General features: G+C 54.6%; 2 protein-coding genes and 1 long non-coding RNA gene across 4 annotated transcripts; 1 reads left to right on the forward strand and 2 right to left on the reverse strand.

Annotated features, from left to right (window-relative positions):
* Positions 1 to 1,757: 1,757 nt before the first annotated feature.
* Positions 1,758 to 7,672, reverse strand: LOC132657710 (uncharacterized). The gene is made up of 2 exons (XR_009596244.1): positions 3,072 to 7,672; positions 1,758 to 1,805 (listed from the first exon to the last, which is right to left on the reverse strand). It is a non-coding gene; the product is annotated as an uncharacterized LOC132657710 (long non-coding RNA).
* LOC105602100 (leukocyte immunoglobulin-like receptor subfamily B member 3) lies at positions 3,530 to 10,621 on the forward strand. Its single transcript, XM_027978839.2, is given in 14 exon segments — positions 3,530 to 3,947; positions 4,171 to 4,206; positions 4,364 to 4,627; positions 4,630 to 4,647; positions 4,804 to 5,025; positions 5,028 to 5,108; positions 5,313 to 5,594; positions 5,880 to 6,179; positions 6,976 to 7,020; positions 7,752 to 7,868; positions 8,561 to 8,603; positions 8,751 to 8,791; positions 8,982 to 9,034; positions 9,687 to 10,621. Coding segments are annotated over 14 exon segments (1,698 nt in total). The 5' UTR covers positions 3,530 to 3,898; the 3' UTR covers positions 9,834 to 10,621.
* Positions 10,612 to 17,198, reverse strand: RPS9 (ribosomal protein S9). 2 transcript variants are annotated; one of them, XM_027978858.3, is made up of 5 exons: positions 17,168 to 17,198; positions 16,787 to 16,908; positions 16,466 to 16,588; positions 11,618 to 11,804; positions 10,612 to 10,863 (listed from the first exon to the last, which is right to left on the reverse strand). In XM_027978858.3, exons 2-5 carry the CDS (start codon positions 16,881 to 16,883, stop codon positions 10,686 to 10,688), a joined length of 585 nt encoding a protein of 194 aa, XP_027834659.1. In that variant the 5' UTR covers positions 16,884 to 16,908; positions 17,168 to 17,198; the 3' UTR covers positions 10,612 to 10,685. The 2 variants fall into 2 exon arrangements, with proteins under 2 accessions (XP_027834659.1, XP_027834660.1); XM_027978859.3 differs by having other exon boundaries at positions 16,787 to 16,988.
* Between the last annotated feature and the right edge of the window lie 2,276 nt (positions 17,199 to 19,474).

The raw sequence follows: 19,474 nt of genomic DNA on the forward strand, positions 1-19,474 counted from the left end.
CACGTGTGGAGTCTTCTCTTGTGCTAGTGGAAGAGGGTGTTTGCTGTGACCAGTGCATTCTCTTGGCAAAACTCTATTAGCCTTTGCCCTGCTTCATTCTGTACTCCAAGGCCAAATTCGCCTGTTACTCCAGGTGTTTCTTGACTTCCTACTTTTGCATTCCATCCCCTATAATGAAAAGGACATCTTTTTGGGGTGTTAGTTCTAGAAGGTCTTGTAGGTCTTCATAGAACCGTTCAGCTTCTTAAGCACTATTGGTTGGGGTATAGACTGGATTACCGTGATATTGAATAGTTTGCCTTGGAAACGAACAGAGATCATTCTGTCGTTTTGAGATTGCATCCAAGTACTGCATTTCGGACTCTTGTTGACCATGATGGCTACTCCATTTCTTCTAAGAGATTCTTGCCTACAATAGTAGACATAATGGTCATCTGAGTTAAACTCACCCAGTCCAATAATCCATTTTAGTTCGTTGAGTCCTAAAATGTCGACGTTCACTCTTGCCATCTCCTGTTTGACCACTTCCAATTTGCTTTGATTCAAGGACCTAACATTCCAGGTTCCTATGCAATACTGCTTTTTACAGTGGTGGACTTTGCTTCCATCACCAGTCACAACCACAACTGGGTATTGTTTTTGCTTTGGCTCCATCTATTCATTCTTTCTGGAGTTATTTCTCCACTGATCTCCAGTAGCATGTTGGGCACCTACCAGCCTGGGGAGTTGATCTTTCCGTGTCCTATCTTTTTACCTTTTCATACTGTTCAGCTTTAACCTTTTCTTATTTGCCTTTTCTTTGTCCCCTCTAGTGTTTGCTCTTCAGGTTCCCCTCTCCTGTCTCCTTTCGGCTTTTTGGAATTTTTTTTTTTTAACACTCTGTTACATCTGTTAGCATTCTCACTGTAAATCTTCACGTGTTTTTAGTGGCAACTGTGGGCGTTATAATATATGCACCTAATTCCACAGAGTCCACACAGTGAGTATTTTATATCCTCCAGAGAAACATGGAAACCTCATCACACGGGTCCTTTCACCCTCCATCATGGTATAGCTGTTATATGTATTCATCTATTATACATATATTAAAAACCCCGCCAAACATTGTTGTTTTTGCTTTCAACAGTCACATATACAGGAGATGAGAAAAATATGCTATTCCATTTACCTAGATACTCACCACTTTTTACTCTTCCTTTACTGTTGAATTTCCAAGTTTCCCTCGAGAATTATTTCCTTTCTGCCTGAAGAACTCGCCTTCTCATCCCTTTAAGGAAGGTCTGCAGGCAACACATCCTCTCAAGTGTTCTTCCTCTCAGAATGAGTGCTTTGCTGTCATTCCTGAAGAATATGCCCAGAGCTCCACGCTGGCTCTGCCCGTCTCTCAGGACGATCAGTCTTATACCACAGTGGCTTCTGACGTGAAATCTGAAACCATTCAAACCATTTTTCCTCTGTATGTAACCTGGCCCTTTTATCTGGATGCTTTCCACTTTTTCCCACTGATTCCGTTTTGACTCTGATGTATGTGGACATGGTTTTAAAATTTTTCCCACTGATTTAAAATGTAATTGTGATGTTTGGGCATCATTTTTGAAGGTTATCTGATGAGCATGTTGGACATGTAAATTTATGGCTTTCATCAAATCTGTAAAATGGTCAATATTTACGTCCTCAAAATTATTTTTCTTCATTGATATCCTCCTCCTTTTGCTGGGTGATCAATGACTGTCTCAGAGATCCTGGGCCTGTGTTCATTTTTAAAAACCTTTTTTTTGCCTCCGGCCTGTGTTCTTCCCGTTTGCCTAGAGAAAGAATTCACAGAATGAGATGAAATGTTCTGCTCAGGGTGAGAAGGGGCACTGAGGAGGCAGCGATGACTCAGAGGTTTAGAAGACGGGCAACGAGAAAAGATGGTGCTAAATTGTAGAAACAAGTAAGACTTCAGTGCAGAGGAAAAGCGAATGCACCATCCCAGGCCAGGAAGGAGGGCTGTGCCTCATGCTGAAGAGTGGGGGTCAGTACCCCAAGCGGCTCCCATGCGCCTCTCTCCTGGGGTCGTCCTACGTGCGATGGCCCCACTGGCTCCTCCAGGCAACCGAGGCAGACGGTGGAAGCACCTGCAGTTCCCCGGCCTCCCGCACTTCCCACCCAACCACCAGGCCCACACCACTGTGCCCCTGGGGCCCTTCTGAACGAGGTCCCTGACCCATCCCCAGACGTCTGTGTTGCCATCAGCCTCCTTCCTGGTCCTCCAGTCCAGGCCCCGCCCCTTACTCCCGTTCACCTCTCACCACCTCCCAAAGGACTCTTCCCGCCACCATATCAGGTCTGAGCCTGCCCCGTTCAAAATCCTTTCAACAGTTTCCACCTTCAAAAATGTGGTCCAGGTGCACCGCCCTGTATTCCAGGCTGTGGCGGGTCAGCCCCACTAAACAGCTCTCCCTCCTAGACCAGGCTCATCACACTTAACCACATAGCCCCCAGCACCCACGTACACAGACCTACTTAGCAGCTCTGTGCCTCCACAGACCGTCCCCTCAGCCAGTCTGAACAGGGCCCAGTCCCTTCCAACCTGCCGGACCAAGAAGCCTTCCTTTCTCATTCCAGCGTAAAATATGTGAAGTCGCTCAGTCGTGTTTGACTCTGCAACCCCATGGACTGTGGCCCGCCAGGTTCCTCTGTCCAAGGGATTTTCCAGGCAAGAATACTGGAGTGGGTTGCCATTTCCTTCTCCAGGGGATCTTCATGACCCAGGGGTCGAACCTGGGTCTCCCTTACTACAGGCAGACTTTACCGTCTGAGCTACCAGGGAAGCCCAGTGTAAATATATTTCTAGTTATAGGTTCACGTAAGGTTTATCCACATGAATGACTTAAAACACTGGACAGCACGCCATCCAGGAGCCAGATCAAGCTGGCGTTTTACTGTGAATGGGGTTCATTATCAATAGAGCCCTCCTGCGTTACACTCTCCACATGGCGGTAATCTTTCTAAACTAGAAATCAATTCATACTGTCTGCTCCTGAAAACCTTCCCACTGCTTTAAAGATAAAACCCAAAATGCTTACATGGCGCTTAAGACCCAGTGTGGCAACGCCCCTGCCTTCGCCCTCATTGCTCTCAATTCTGAGAGTAGGTCAAGGTCTGTCTGGTTGGGGTGCCGCCACCTCCACCGCCAGCGCCCCTGAGCTAGCAGCTCCTGTGTGTTCATCCCAGCCAGGACCCAGGCTTCATGACTTCGATCTGTTAAAGATATTCATGGTTCCGTTTTCTTCCAACTCTAACAGTCTCACAAGAGTCAGCCGAATTGTTTGCCGTGTAGATGTTTGTCCTGTCTGTTTTTATTCATCTGAGCCCCACAAGTCCAGGGAAGGAATTTGATGGCGTCACCAAGGAAACTCCAGGCTCTGTCACCATGTCAGAACACAGTCATTGCCCAACAAATACGGATGAACTGGACTAGCTGACGGAAGAAAGGAAGAAAGTTTGCAGAAGCTCAGGAAAGGGAAGCTACTTGCCCAAGATCACACAACCCCTGCGGCAGGCAGAGTAAGAACCGGGACAGGCACTCAGATGGCTCCGGGGCCTGCCCGGCTTCTTGCAGCCTTGCACTCTGCGACGAGAGGTCACACTCCGGATCAGACTTGGCACAAGGAGGAGCCGGAACAGGCAGGCAGAGTCGCGGCGGGGAGGCGGGGGGCTGTCGGTAAGTCTGATCTGGTCAGAAAGGCCCCCAGAGCCCACAGTTGCCTCAGCCCCACCCTTCAGGGAAAGCGGAGCGAGGCTCAGGAGGAACCCGAGACGCACCCCACCGAGCCTGGACCTCCACGCCCAGTGCGTCTGTCCGTCCTGCGGGCTCTGAGGTCTCTGTAAGTCACCTGCTCTGCTGGGGACCATGAGAGGCAGCGCCACGACTCTGACCTTCACCGCCCTTCTCTGCCTCGGTGAGCTTCAGGGAAGGGAGGGTAGAACCCCTCTCCTCCCACATCTGGTCCCTGAGAGGCCCCAGGACGCGGGAGGCTCGGTGGGGACACACTATCTTGGGGGAGAAGGGAATGTCCTCGGCCCGGATCTGACCCCCAGCCCTCAGGGCGCAGAGCAGACCTGGAGCGTCCAGGACGTGTGGTGGGGCTGGGCGCTGGGCGCTCACAGGGAACTCTCTTCCAGGGCTGTGCTGGGGCCCGAGGGACCAGGGACAAGCAGGTGAGCCCCCAGAGCTCCTGCTTCCGCCCACCACCCCTGGTCCCTGGGGAGCACGGCGGGCCGGGGCCGCGGGTGGCCCGTCAGGGAGGGGCCTGGGTGACAGCTGGGGAACCTGGGGAGAAGGCGCCCTGACTCTTCGGGCCTGATTCCTTTCCAGAGGTTCTCCCCAAACCCTCCATCCAGGCTGACCCAGGCACCATGGTCTCCCAGGGGAGCCCGGTGACCATCTGGTGTCAGGGGTCTCCGCTGGCGGATGTCTACCGTCTGTATAAGGAGAGGGGCTCTGTATACCGGGACGTTTATGCCCCACAAGGCTCTAGGAACAAGGCCAGGTTCCACCTTGAATACATGAGCTCAAGTGATGCTGGGATATATCAGTGTGCATATCACACCAGGCACGGCTGGTCAGTGACGAGTGACCCCTGCCCCTGGTGGTGACAGGTAAGAGGGTGGGGCAGGTCCCTCTGGATCCCTCCCACCGTGGGAGCCTCCTCACGGGCAGAGGAGCAGAGTGTGTGCTCAGGGCCCTGCCCTCCCAGCTCACACCCGGGGTCACTGGGCTGGAGGTCCTCCTTTAACACAGCCCCTCGCCCCCAGGAGTGTACAAGGCGCCCTTCCTGTCTGCCCAGCCCAGCCCTGTGGTGGCCGCAGGAGGCAGCGTGTCCCTCACGTGCAGTTCACAGTATGCAGGGGGCACGCTGCACCTGCTGAAGGAGGGAGGCGCTGAGCTGCTCCGATACAGAACACGGAGGAACTATGGGAACCAGGGGCGGGAACAGGCTGTGTTCTTTGTGGGCCCCGTGACCGCCTCCCACGGGGGACCTACAGATGCTATGATGCTCCCAACTCCCAGCCCTATCTGTGGTCGCGCCCCAGTGACCCTCTGCATCTCCAGGTCACAGGTGAGGCCCCAAGCCCCTCTATTTCCTAGACAGACCCCTGACCTAAACATGTGCCCAGGAGCCCTGGGGGAGGCGGGGGCAGGGACACTGGGCTCCTGGGGCAGGACGCGGGCGGGAGCCTCAGGAGGGAGCAGGGCGAGCTCTCTCTGCAGCCCCGGGAGCAGGGAGGGCGTGCAGCCACGTGCCTCTGTGCCCCGTCTGCAGGCCTGTCCAGGGCCCCCTCCCTCTCCGCCCAGCCCGGCTCGCTCGTGCTCCCCGGAGACAACCTGACCCTCCAGTGTCGCTCAGAGGCCGGCTCTGGCACCTTCGCTCTGACCAAGGACGAGGGGCTCAGCCCTCCCCTCCGTCTAGAAGGGCAGCAGAGCCCCGACTTCCCCCTGGGCCGTGTGAGCCGTGCCCATGGGGGCCGGTACAGATGCTACAGTGGACACAACCTCTCCTACGCGTGGTCGGCCCCCAGCGCCCCCCTGGACATCCTGATCGCGGGTGAGGCGCCCCTGTCCTGGCCCAGGTCCCGACTGTCTGCTCAGGGCGCTGGACCAGGGTCGGCCCTGGTGGTGAAGGGTCCGGGGAGAGGGTCCTGGAGCAGAGGCCCAGGTGGGGCAGGGGTCTAGCAGGGGCAGCGTGAAAACAGGAGTGAGAGGCACGGAGATTAAGGAGACCCACACAGACGGGCTGAGAGGAGCTGGGAGGGCTCACAGGGAGGCCCCCTGCTCAGGGTCCGGGGTGTGGGGAGGGGCTCTCTACTCCTCACCCCCGTGCTCCCCCCAGGAATGCACAGGAAACCCTCCCTCTCCGCCCGCCCGGGGGCCTCAGTGCCCCAGGGAGAGAACGTGACCCTGCAGTGTCGCTCTGAGGTCCAGGCAGACACCTTCCATCTGTCCAAGGAGGGGTCGCTCGCTGCTCCCCAGCACCTTCGTCTGCAGGATCCGGCTCCACCCGTTCAGGCCAACTTCACCCTGCGTGCTGTGACCTCAGCCCACAGTGGGACCTACAGGTGCTACAGCTCACACAGCACCGCCCCCCACCTGCTGTCGCTCCCCAGCGACCCCCTGGAGCTCCTGGTCTCAGGTGAGGCCCAGCCCTGGTCCTCGGCGTCCTCCAGGTCAGGCCAGGGCCCTGCCCCAGGGGAGCTCTGGGCTGAGTGGGGTGGGGGGTCACAGAAGGAGGGGATCAACTCTGAACGGGCTGGAAAGAGCCAGAGGCCCCCTTCCCTGCCCGTCCTCGCCCTCATCCCGGGCGTCCAGACCCGCTCCTGGTGATGGAGCAGAGCTACACAGGCCTCGGGGCCGACCACAGGACTCAAGGCCAGAGCCCCCAGTCCCCACCCTCCTCTGGTCTCCAGTCCTCGTGGCCCCTCGCCCAGAGAGCAAGCACAGGAGAGGGGCTGGCAGAGCCCACAGCCCCCAAGGGAGCAAGTGGACAGGCCCTGGCTCAGCTGGTGTCCCGGGGGACCGCGGGGCTCCCGGGAATGAGACCTGGATGAAGGGTGGGGGGTCATGCAGAGGGGGATGCTGGGGCCCAGCCTGGGGGAGGGCCGCCCCTGTCCTGACCCCCAGGAGCTCTGAGGATCAGCTCCTTTCTCCCAGGAGGGAGGCCCCCAGAGCGGTCAGTGAGGGAGCGGGTGGTGGGTCCATAGTGACCAGAGCTGTCACACCCTAGGGACCCCTAGGCCTTGAGGCCTCAGGCGAGGGGCCGGACGCTGTCCTGTCTCAGCTGGTGTCCCGGGGGACCGCGGGGCTCCCGGGAATGAGACGTGGATGAAGGGTGGGGGTCATGCAGAGGGGGATGCTGGGGCCCAGCTGGGGGAGGGGGGAGGGCTGACAAGGGGAGGCAGGCCGCCGCTCATCTCCACCCTGACCCTTAGGAGGCTCCGGGAATCAGCTCCTCCCTGCCTCGGAATCAGGCTCGGGTGAGTCAGGCTCTCTGCGGGGCGGTGGGGCTGGATCAGCTCTGTCACTTCCCGAGTTAATGGCCTCAGGACAGCCCCTTCTCACTGGCACCAGCCTCGACAGCAAGGACGGGGATGTGGCAACACTGGAGGGGACAGGGTCTGAGCTCTCCAGCCCCGCAAGGAGCTGCCCTGGTGCCAGGCAAAGAGCCGGGCGTGGGAGTCACACGGCTCCGCTACTTCCAACCTTGGGACCTTGGGCCAGCCGTGCTCCTCCCAGGTCCCGAGGCCCACCCTCCGCGCAGGGGGCCTCCCACCTCCTTCCTCAGCACGACAGCCCGCAGCACAGGGCCTGCTTGGGCCTCAGGAAGGCCAGAGCCTGCCCCACTGAGGGCGGGCAGACGGGGAGCCAGGGCTCTGCAGGGTGGGAGACGGATCCAGCTGGGCTGACAGAGCTGGGCTTGATGCACCCGTCTCTCAACTGGTGTTCTGCCTGGAAGTGAAAGCATGAAAAAACCTAATTCTAAAAAACATGCGGGAACCCACAGTCCTGGGTTCCAGTCCCAGCTCCGCCCCCTCCAGGCTGGGCGACTTGGGGGCCCGTGATCTCCCCCTCCAGGCCTCAGGCTCCTTGTCTGTAAACGGGTGGGATGGGCTGGAGATGGACGCACAGACCCCAGCACGAGTGCTCACATAGCAGGTGCCCAGCTAAGCGGCACCCCTGGCTCACTCGGGCGTCTCTGGTGCCCCAGGCCTCACGTGGTACCTGAGTGTCCTCATCGGGGTCTTGGTGACCTTCGTCCTGCTGCTCCTCGTCCTCCTCTTCCTCTTCCTCCGACACCGGGGTCAGGACAGACGCAGGAAGTCAGGTGAGTAGGGAACGGGGTGACTCGGACCCCTGGCGGCGGCGGCCTTAGGGCGCCAGCCCAAGGGAAACCTAAGAAAGGGGTGGGGTCCGGTTAAAGCTGCTCTGGCATCTCCCGGTGAGAGGAATCTGGAGACTAGACGTGAGCGCACCCGTGGGCATTCTAGAGCATTCTAGAGCATCCTTTGATGTTTCCAGACTCACACGCTGCTTGAGAATACATGCAAGTTTTGCATTTTATGGCTTAGAGCGCTCGAATTTTCTAAAATCATTTTCGCATCCTGTTTATTGGCTGCTCTGGGTCCTGGTTGCTGTGCATGGGCTTTCTCTGGCTGCGGCAAGCTAGGGCTTCTCTTGCTGCAGCTCCCAGCTCCTGGGCTCCTGGGCTCTCGGGTTTCAGCAGCCGCACTCCCAGGCTCCAGGGCACAAGCCTAGTAGTTCTGGCCTAATTGCTCCATGGAATGTGGAATCCCCTCAGACCAGGGAGCAAACCCGTCCCCTGCGTTGGCTAGCGGATTCGTTCCCACTGAGCCACCAGGGAAGCCCTTCTCTTGAATTCTCAGTGGAGGGAAGCCATGATCATTTTTTCAGCCTGGAGACCCTTGCAGATCTCCCTATAACCCTAGAGAAGGGCTCTGGGGCTGGGGGGTGGCGAGGGGCAGGGAGGTCTGGAGGCTGACTCCTGTCTTCCCGCAGCAGCCGCAGCATCAGTGCTTGAGGACAGAGGCAAGCAGAAGAGGTGAGACCTCTCCCAGACTCGCGTCCCACGGCCTGCCCAGGGCTCCCCCACCGCCCCAACACTGCTCAGCCCGACCTCTCCCCCAGACTCGCACCCCACCGCCTGCCCAGGGCTCCCTCCACCCCAACACTGCCCTCTCCTCCCCAGCTCCAGCCCAGCTGCTGACGCCCCGGAGGAGAGCTTGTACTGTAAGGGGAAGGGGGGCACTGTCCTGGGGGCCTGGGATCAGGTGGCAGTGGTTCTGGGCTTGGGAGGAGCGAGCTTGAGTCTGATACTGGGTGGGGGAGGCTCCTGTCACCAAGCTGCTCTGGACATTTGCTGTGGGAGGTGTGAGGGGGTCTGAGCAGGAGCTGGGCCCCCTTGTCCTGTCCCCACCAGGTGCCGTCATGGAAGATGCACGGCCAGAGCATGGCAGAGTGCGGGACAGTCAGGTGAGACCCCCGTCTCCTCACTCACACACGGAGGGCAGAGGACACTGACCCCAAGGCCAGGTGGCCACCCCCCAGGAGCACCTGCTCCTGGGCTGCCGCGCCCCACACCTGGGCTCCTCCGCCCAGCACGCTGCTGAATGCTCAGGTTGAGCTGGCAGATTCTGTACTAGTCTGTACTACATGCAAGCCCTGGGCCTGGACAGGGCCTCGTTGGTTGGGGCAGGGGTGGGGGGTGGGGGGGGTTGTGGCTTCTAACATCGGGAGGATTCTGAGATCCTTGCTCAGCCCTCAGCCATCTGTCCCCAGGCAGGTGAACCTCGTCTGTTCGCTGCAGCGAGGACCAGATCCCGTGGCTGCCCTGGCGACCCCCTAGCTCTCCTGAAGGGCGCAGTGGGGCCCAACTGTCCCTCAGTGAGGACAGCCACACCCAATTCCCATCTCCAGCCCCGTCGTCCCCCAGCATCAAACTTAAGTGATCCATTACAGATTTCAACTTGCTTCACTTCCCTCCTTCCTGAGGGGCGAAACTACAGGAACTGAAGGAGGGCAGGGTTGAGACCAGCCTTCACCCCTCTCTAAAGGAGCGCATCCTTACCTACCAGGCCCCCAGGCTTTCCCCATCTCACACCTGACCTCTCTACACCCCCCAAAGGCTGCCACACCTGAAGACCCCCAGGACGTGGCCTATGCCGAACTGGACCACTCAGCTGTCAGACAGGGGGCGACCGCGCCCTCCAACCCACAGTCAGGAGAGCGCCCAGCAGAGCCCAGCGTGTATGCTGCTCTCGCCTTGCACTAGCCCAGGACGACCCAGACCCCACCTCCAGGGACCCCAGGAGCTGCCCCCACGAACACTCAGTTCAACCCCAGGCAGCCAGGAGTCCTGACACCAGCAGCTCTGGGACCTCCTGAAGGTAGGCTAGGCTGCGAGCACTCTCCTGCACACTTCAGTGACTTGGCAAATCCTGAACTGTAAGCTGGAGAATGGCCGCTGAACTGGCAGCAGAGCCCCAAGCCCCCAGAGCAGGACTTGGGTGCCCCACGCCTGCAGCTGCTGGGGTTGCTCAATCCCCTGTTTCTCATTTCCTGAGAACAAGCCCCTTCCTGCCCCAGGCAGCTCAACAGAGAAAAGGGAAGCCTGCCTCCCTCCTGACCATGAACTCCAGAACCCCCAACCACGCGGGGGATGGGGTGGCAGCAGAGTTCCCCCTTCCCGTCTGGGAAATGACCGCTCACTGGGAACTGTCTTTGGCTGCTGGGTGTTCAGTGGGAAGCACCGGCTTAGTTCCTCCACCAGGGATTGACCTCGAAGCCGCAGCACAGCAGTGCAAGGCAGGTCCTGGCCGAGAACCTCCCTCCAGTTTTGTCTTGGCCCGTACTGTGGGTCCCCTGGAAGGGTGATGGAGTGATGTGCAGACCTGCCTGTCAGGATACAGTAAAGCCGGGCCTAAGGGGAACGAAGACCACCATCCAGCAGCAGCTCCACGGACGGGAACAAAGCTCACCCGGCAGCCCCCACTGCCGCTACAGAAGGGTGTTTGTCAGAGTGGGGAAGGAGACACAGCAGTAAAGGCCAGTTCCACCGTGTGTATATCCTGCTTTATTATCTGAGGCGCACGGCCGCAGCGCCGGCCCTGGGCCCTGCCCGGGCTCAGTCCTCCTCCTCGTCGTCGCCGGCCCCGGCCCCGCCCTGGCCCTTCTTGGCGTTCTTCCTCTTCACGCGGCCCGGGCGGCCCCCGCCGTACGGGGAGCGCAGGGAGAAGTCGATGTGCTTCTGGGAGTCCAGGCGCACGATGAAGGACGGGATGTTCACCACCTGCTTGCGGACCCTGGGGGGGGGGGGGGGGGGGGGCGGCAGGGCAGTGGGTGAGGGCCGGGCCGTGGCGGCGCGCCCATGTCCTGGACGCCCGCTCACCTCTCACGGAGGGCGGGGGAACTCAGGCCCAGAACGAGCGCGGGGCTGGCAGCGCGCTGGCACTGAGCTGCGTGCCCCTCCCCAAGCTCCAGTCTCCATCAGGGCCCCCCTCGCTGTCTCTGAAGCCGCACCCCACGGTTTCATTTCAGACAAGCAGCATGAGAGGCTCCTGCCTGTGTGTCACAGGGGCTGCTGGGAGGCCAGCAGCCCGCTCACTCCACAGGCCCCGTGACCGGGGCCCTGTCTCCAGAGGCTAAACTGAGCACCCAGACCCACCTGGCCCCTGCCCCTGACCGCAGCAGCTGCCAGGAGCACGCACTGTGTGACCACACGGGCCCAGCCCACCCCAGTCAGCTGAGCTCCAGGGATGGCTCTGAAGGGACTCCAAGAGCTGTTACCTGCCCAGCTCCCGGCACGCCTGCTGGCGCCTTCGCGAGGTGTACGGCCCCAGCCGCAGTGACCCTCGCGCAGGGCTCTGGGGGTGAGGCTGCCCCAGCCCCCATGAGCTGTCTGTAGGGGCCAACCTGTCCCCTTGAGGTGAGCTCACACCTTCACCACCTCCGAGGGCTGCACGGAAGACAGGGGCGGGGGGGGGGGGGGTTGGTGCTCAGCGAGGGCGTCCCTTCAGGGGGCAGGGTGGGGAGGCTCCGGGAGCCCCAAGGGGGTACCTGATGTGACGCTGGCGGATGAGCACGCGGGCATGGTGGATGGACTTGGCCAGGCCCAGCTTGAAGACCTGGGTCTGCAGACGTCTCTCCAAGAAATCCTCAATCTTCAGGCCCAGGATGTAATCCAGCTTCATCTTGCCCTCGTCCAGCACCCCGATACGGACGAGCCGCCGCAACAGGGCATTACCTGGTGAGGGGGCACAGAAGCCTGCCTCAGCCTTCTGGTTCAAACCCGGCACCTCCGCACCACGGCGGTGAGGCCCAGCAGGAAGGAAGGTTCTGATACAGGACTCGAGGCGCTGCTGCACAAGCCGCCGTGACTGCCGGGACCCTCACCACCCTGGGCAGACGACGACCCACAACTCGCCTGAACGAGGGAGAGCCCTCCAGAGCGCTTAGGAGAGCGCAGACTACATGCTGCGGCCCTCCACTAGTCCTCCCGGAACACAGCACAGGGCCACGAGCTAACATGCTAGAGCCCAAGAAGCCCTACCACTCAAACGCGCGCAAGCCACCTCCCACATCTCGCACCGGAGCAGCGTCAGTGCCATCTGTCGGGCCCGGAAGAGACGCGGGCCCACGCGCCAGCTGAGTGCTTGCCGTCCATGCTCTACTGAGACAACGGTGAGGATGGCCTCAGTGCCTGGCAAAGTAGACCAGCGGGCGCCAGCTTCTCCCTGGCACCCGGCAACTCAAGCTTCAGGGGCCCTTGCCTGGGGGCGTCCAAGCGCCACTCAAGAGAGCTCCGGGGTCGCTGCCGGCTGCACTCCCGGGGCTGGTTATCATCACAGAGGGTTATCATTTATTAGCTCCTAAAAGCACCATTACCACCCACACCCCCCGCCCCCAGACAAAGCCTGAAGGAAAGCTGGCTGACTGTCACAGCCTTCCTAGCAGACTCGCAGCCAAGGAGAATCTGAGTGGAGAAACATACTACGCCTTTTCCAACACCCCAGGTACCAATCTGCCCTGAATACACACTGAACACAAGTCAAGGATAGTCTCCCATTTCCAAGTGCATAGAAATCTTAGTGAAAAGCCTGCACAATGAGAACTGCAAAACACCATCAAAGAAACTAAAGACGCAGACGCAAAGAAATTCAGTGCTCATGGACTGGGGCCGCAGCTAAAACACGCCCACACTACCTATAGCGACATACAGACTGGAGGCAATCCCTATAACAATTCCAATGCCATTTTTCACAGGAAAAGAACAAGCAATCCTAAAATCTTTATGGAACCAGAAAAGACCCTGAATAGCTAGCTCAAGCCCATCTGGAGGAAAAACAAAGTTGTAAAAAAGACAAAAACAAAAAATAAACAGAAGAAAACCCCCCCAAAGTTGTACACATTAGTCACAGTAATCAAAGCAGTACGACACTACTGGCATAGAAACAGATCAAGGGAGCAGAATGGAGACCAGAAATAAGCCCACATATACAAACGGTCAGTCAATTTACAACAAAGGAGCTGGGCATACACAGTGGGGAAGTCTCTCGATAATGGTGTCTGGAAAACTGGACAGCCACATGCAAGAACAAGGCTGAACCCCTATCTTATCCTGTGCAAAAGTTAACTAAAAACCATGAATTCCCACAAGGTCCAGCAGTGAGGACTCGGAAACTGGTGATTCCACTGCAGTGGCCCCGGCTCAGCGGTAAAGAATATGCCTGCAACACAGGAAATCCCTGGTTGGGGGGCGGGGGAGATCCCAGGGGGAAGGAAACGGCAGCCTACTCTATCATTCCTGCCGTGGAAATCCCATGGACAGAGGAGCCTGGCGGGCTACGGTCCATGGGGTCCACTGGGAGTTGGACATGACTTAGCGACTAAACAACAACTGGGAATGAAGATCCCTTAAGCTCTCCAGCGGGGGGAAAAAACAAACCCAAAGTGGATTAAACACAGGAATGTAAGACCTGACACCATGAAACTCCTAGGAACACAGGCACTACCCTCCTTGACCTCAGTCTCGGAGATGATTGTTTGGATCTGATTCTAAACTAAAGGTAACAAAAGGAAAAATCAACAAGTTGGACCACATCAAACTAAAAAGCTTCTGCAGAGCATAACAAAAAGAAAAACCACCTTCGGAATGGGAGAAAATATTTATAAATCACATATCTAATAAGGCGTTAATAACCAAAATATATAATGAAATAATACAACAGCAAAAAAAAAAAAACACTTCGATTAAAAAATGGGAAGATGATCTGATGTTACTGTGGAGATCATTTCACAATATACAAATGTATCATTCTGTTCCATACTCATAATGTCAAATGATAAATTATACAATTTAAAAACTGAACATAATAATCAAATATTATTATAAAACATATCCAAAGGTAAACAAAAGTGAGTTTGGAATTATCTACCAGTTTGGACACTTCATGTCTTTTTGTACTTATATTAGAAAATAAACATCTGACAATAACTCAACCTGTATTACTTTGAAAACATATTTTACTTACTATTATTAACCCACCTACATCCTTTAATAGTGAGTAGGAAAAATCTTACTGGATATGAAGACAAAAATAAAACTGATAAACTTGCAGCCTTCAGCAACAGGAATGTGTCAAACTACTGAAAATTGATAAACGGTTTTCATTTGGCCAAAAGAATTAACAATCAGAATCAGCCAAATCAAAGTTTGTTTAAAAAAAAAAAAAACAACTGTATGCCAGTGGGCACCTCAATGGCCAAGGGGCCCTTGTCTCTATGGCATGAGGCAAGCATTTAAGGGCCTTAGTTTCTAATATGATGTGTTAGTCACTCAGTCGTGTCCAACTCTGCCAGGCCCCTGTCCACAGCATTCTCCAGGTAATAAGCTGGAATGGGTTGCCATTCCTACTCCAGGGGATCTTCCTGACCCAGGGATCAAACTCCCACTAAGGTGTGAGTCTTATGACAAAAAGAGTCACAGGTGTCAACTCCCACCTCACACCAGAACAGGGTAGAGAATCTGCCTGCAGTGCAGGAGAGCCAGGTTTGGTCTTTACCCTGTGCTGGTGTCAGGTGAGAGCTGATACCTGTGAATGACTGAATGAAATGAACCAGTAACTCTTCTTGTCAGGTAAGACTCACACCTTAGTAGGAAAGGCTGGACCTCAAACAAGGCCAAGCTGCAGCAGTAAGCAAACACCTCAGAGCTCCCAGGCTCCTCCTCTCCATCCCAGCAATCTAGCTTCACTCACTGTGGATTACTTGCTGTTGCCCTCCCCACGCAACATCCCCCCTGGAAAACCAAGTAATCCCTGGACACCCGCTGCTCAACCCTGCCCTGTGCCATCTCTTTGTCACATGACTGGTTAGCACCTAAGTTTCTCTGTGATTAACTCTCCAGCAAGTTTCCCTGAGACCAGAACAAGCTGAGGTCTGTCCCCCAAACTCTGGGACAGAGTTCCACCCAATACCAACATCCACCAGGGAGATTCCTGAATTCTCACAAGTGTCAAAGGAGCTTCCGAACTAACAAAGGTTAAAAATGAGAACCTCTCACACCCTTGGAACTGGGATAGATCAAAGTGATGAATCTGTTAGTGTAACCTCTCCAAACCTTTCTCAGTCTCTACTATGGATGACTACTAATGCTTAACACAAGTGTAAGAGCACTTCCATCCTTAATCACGGTTTGGGAGAAAAATCAGACTAGCCACTCTAATTGAAAATAAAAAGCCAGCTGCCCAAGTTAGCCCAATCCCTCCTCACTTTCACTAGAATCAAGATTTCCCGGGGTCAGACCAAAAGCAGCATCAAGATAATACCTACAAAATGGCCAATTCTAGAGGTAACTAAAAACAAATTTTAGATACTGTGAGCAAACTTCCTGTTGTGTAAAGTTTATCCTAATAAAAGGTGTCACAAAAAACAGATACACCTACACCAAAAAAGAGTCAGCTACAGCCAAGGTCGTTAGAGTCACAAACTGTCTATGAAGCTCCTCCACACTCGGGACAGAATGCAGCACCAAGTCTACTGACTACTCTCACATTTAGGAACTGTTTCAACTTGGCGTGTTACCTAACCATCATCTGGAAGCCTCCTTCAACTCCCAACCCTGAGCTCGCGTGCCCTCCAGTCCCACCTACTGCGGGAAGTCTCGATCACTTGCTCATTTGAAGACTGTGATCCAGTACCCCCGCCAGTCTACTTGTGCAAATGTACACCAAGAGCATAGAAAAGATATTCAGTGAGCCTTATAAAGTACCAGCTTTCTTAGTATTTTCACCATCTGACAACCTAAGAGGTCCTACTGAAATATGAATGATATCGTCCCTTCCAAAAGCCCATCAACCTCACATCTTAAAGCAGATAGACCTTAAGAGTCTAAAAGATGGCAGTTTGTCAAATATACCACACCATCATTTTTTTTCACCTTAAATCATACGGTGGGTTCCCTCTAAGATCACCTGGAACCGTTCTTTCCTGTGAAACCCACAGGTCCTCTACTGTTCAGACCCTGAGTAAACGTCCTTCACCATCGTGCTAAAGGCGGCAAATACACACACTCAAGTTCCACCCTGGTGGGACTTCTCAAATGTCACCGTCCAGTCCCTCTAGCAGGGAACAAGAACGTAAGGAGCAATACTGCTCTGTGAACTATGTATAGATATAACCAGGTGCCCAATACTTGGCACTGTTAGTTCTAGTCCACTGGAAACCGATTCTCAGTGTTTGAATAAAACAGACATAAACAAGAAAAAAGCTACGTACTCGGAGATTCAGACCTATTTCTCTACTCCATAACTCCTATTAAAAGCTGGATTCAATGTCTTGCTCCATGTCTTGCACAACCCTAGAAGGAAGAACACCAGCAGCTCTCCCGGGGGCTCACAAACACACCTTCGAACAGACGCCGCGGGTCTTTCTCATCCAGCGTCAGCAGCTCCCGGGCAGCCTTTCGGATCTTGGCCAGGGTGAATTTGACCCTCCAGACCTCACGTTTGTTCCGGAGCCCGTACTCGCCTGCAGAATGAGTGAAAAAGCTCAGTCCCATGGACTAGTGAAAAAGGATTAGTGATTTCGGGATACAGAAAAACAACAATCCCGCAACTGGGTGAGGAGGGCGAACACACTGGAGAATTTTAACGAGCACGTGGGCGGCCTCACCCACGTGTCAGCTTCCCCAGCCCGGGAAACAGAAACCTAGCTTTAGCCACTCACCGATCAGCTTCAGCTCTTGGTCGAGGCGGGACTTCTCGAAGGGTCTCCGCGGGGTCACATAGGTTTTGCGACAAACCCAGCTCCGGGCGACCGGCATGCTGGCTCTGTTTGCCCGTCTGCGCCTGCGCGGGAAGGAGAGCGGCCTGAGAGGACTCGGCGGCGCCTGCGCAGTCCCACAACTACGCCAAGAGCCTCCCGGCGCCTAGGGAAGATATCGCGAGAACCGTCCCTGAAGAGTTTTATAACCGACTATTCATTTCTACCACTTTCCAGTTACGCCCATTTCACCTCCAACTGCTTTAGCGTACTCATTAAAGGTCGAATAGCCCGCAAGACTTTACGACCGACACCCAAAATACCGAACGCGGCCGCAAGGCTCACCTGAGCGAACGCTCTGGAAACCAAGAAAGAGGAGCACACGTTCGCCGGCCGCGTTCTTATAGCAACGTCGCCATCTTGTGACGTCAGCACGCAGAGCGCAAGTTTGCACCAATCAGAAAAGGCCTTGGCGGGCGGACAAAGCAGTCAAGAGGAGAGCTTGGGCTAGAGTGGCGTGCTGAACCGGGAGGACTCCTGAGGGATTAATGCTCGGTCTGGTGCGACGTGAGGGCTCCTCTCTTAAATCACCACTCAGCTAACGTCTGAGTCGCGGTATGAAGCTGGAGTAGTCACGGCCTCCGCCGCTAGGCTTCAGCATGCTGCGTCTCTCTGAAGAGATCTCCAGAGGACTGGACCTATGCGAATTCAGAGCCCCTTCCAAGATGCTCTGTTATATCCATGAATACTTTTTAAAAAATAATTTTTCATATCAGAATGTCTACGCGAGGCACAGCCAGAAGCCAGTCTGCCCTTTTGAACCCTTCAACAGCCCCTCTGTTCGTGAAACTTTGAGTCTAAGGGAGGAGAGGGAAAATAATAAGGTCTTTTCAGATAGCTGCTGTGAGGAAAATAAATTATTGGTAATGACTGAGCTTCTCTGATGACTCAGTGGTAAAGAATCCGCCTGCAGTGCGGGAGACCCAGGTTCGATCCCTGGGTTGGGACGATCCCCTGGAGAAGGAAATGGCAATCCACTCTAGGACTATTGCCTGAAAAATCTCATGAACAGAGGAGCCTGGCAGGCTACAGTCCACGGGGTCGCAAAGGGTCGGACAGGATTAAGCGACTAAGCACATCTCTCAGTGACGGAGGGAAAATGGTATTTCAGAAAGGATGGTCAGGGAAGCCTCCTTAAGAAGGTGACTGATGAAAACTGTGATGTGTGTGTGTATGTGTGTATACACGTAAAGGTAACTAACTTTTCCTTAAACGAGATCCAATGATTAAAAGACTCTGTGCCTCTTTGTGAAAGCAGTTTATATCCTGAGGTTTTCTTTGGGTTTCCAGAACAGGGAAAATATTCTGAAACCTCTTGCTATAAACCTGAAATATATATATATCTCCTCTCAGACAGCCCCAGGATTATTGCCTCTAGTGCTTTTCTCTCTGGGATAATCCCATTCACACCAACTTTATCTTGGTTAGATAATATTTAACAAGCACTCTAAATCTCCTAGGCTTTGGGTTAAACACCTTACAGTTTTGGGTGTTTTGTTGTTGTTGTTATTGTTGTTGATGTTTTAATTCATGTGACCCATTATTTCTATCACTAAAAATAATAGGTGGCATTCTAGAATACTTAATTACTATGCATCAGGCCCCATTCAAAGAATTGTACCCATGTTAATTTACTTAATCCTGGGCTTCCCAGTGGCGCTAGTGGACAGAGAAGCCAGTCAGGCTACAGTGTGTGCATACTAAGTTGCTTCAATTGTGTCCAACTCTCTGCAACTCCATGAACTGTAGCCGACCAGGCTCCTCTGTCCTTCAATCGTGTCTAATTCTCTGCAACCCCGTGAACTGTAGCCCACCAGGATCCTCTGTCCATGGAATTTCTCAAGCAAGATACATGAACTGTAGCCGACCAGGCTCCTCTGTCCTTCAATAGTGTCCAATTCTCTGCAACCCCGTGAACTGTAGCCCACCAGGATCCTCTGTCCATGGGATTCCTCAGGCAAGATACTGAAGTAGGTTGCCATGCCCTCCTCCAGGGGATCTTCCCAGCCCAGGGATCAAACCCGCGTCTCTTGTCCCTTGTGCTTTCAGGCTGGTTCTTTGCCCCTAGTGCCACCTGGGAAGCCCTATAGTTTCCTGTGCTATCTAGTAAATTCTTGATTTTTACCTGCTTTACATATTGTCATGTGTATATATTAATCCCAAACTTATAATTTATCTTCCCTCCCCTCACTGTTCCCTTTGGTGACCATAAGCTTGTTTTCCATGTCTGTGAGTCTGTTTGTTTTAATAATGTTTATCTATTTTTTTCTAGATTCCACATAAGCGATTGCCATGTCATGCTTGTCATTGCCTTACTTCACTAGTTGTCATTACCTATGACCATCTCTAGGTCCACCCATTTTGCTGCAGATGGCAAGATTTCACTCTTTTCTATGGCTGAGTAATACCCCATTGCACATATGTACCGAATCTTCTTTATCCATTCATCTGTTGATGGACACTTAGGTTGCTTCCATGTCTTGGTTATTGTAAATAGTGCTGCAAGCACCTTTTCAAAGTATGGTTTTCTCAGTATACATGCCCAGGAGTGTGACTGCTGGGTCATTTGGTAGTTCCATTTTTAGTTTTTTA

This window comes from Ovis aries, chromosome 14 (assembly GCF_016772045.2).
Source record: "Ovis aries strain OAR_USU_Benz2616 breed Rambouillet chromosome 14, ARS-UI_Ramb_v3.0, whole genome shotgun sequence".
In the NCBI taxonomy this organism is placed as follows: domain Eukaryota; kingdom Metazoa; phylum Chordata; class Mammalia; order Artiodactyla; family Bovidae; genus Ovis; species Ovis aries.

What these genes read in the sequence shown, in the direction of transcription:
- RPS9 (XM_027978858.3), bottom strand. Translation starts at nt 16,883, where the DNA reads ATGCCGGTCGCCCGGAGCTGGGTTTGTCGCAAAACCTATGTGACCCCG. An exon ending in CCAAGAGCTGAAGCTGATCG is followed by an intron (nt 16,589 to 16,786) that starts GTGAGTGGCTAA and finishes CTCATTCTGCAG; the next exon opens with GCGAGTACGGGCTCCGGAAC. An exon ending in ATCCGCCAGCGTCACATCAG is followed by an intron (nt 10,864 to 11,617) that starts GTACCCCCTTGG and finishes CCCCCCCCCCAG; the next exon opens with GGTCCGCAAGCAGGTGGTGA.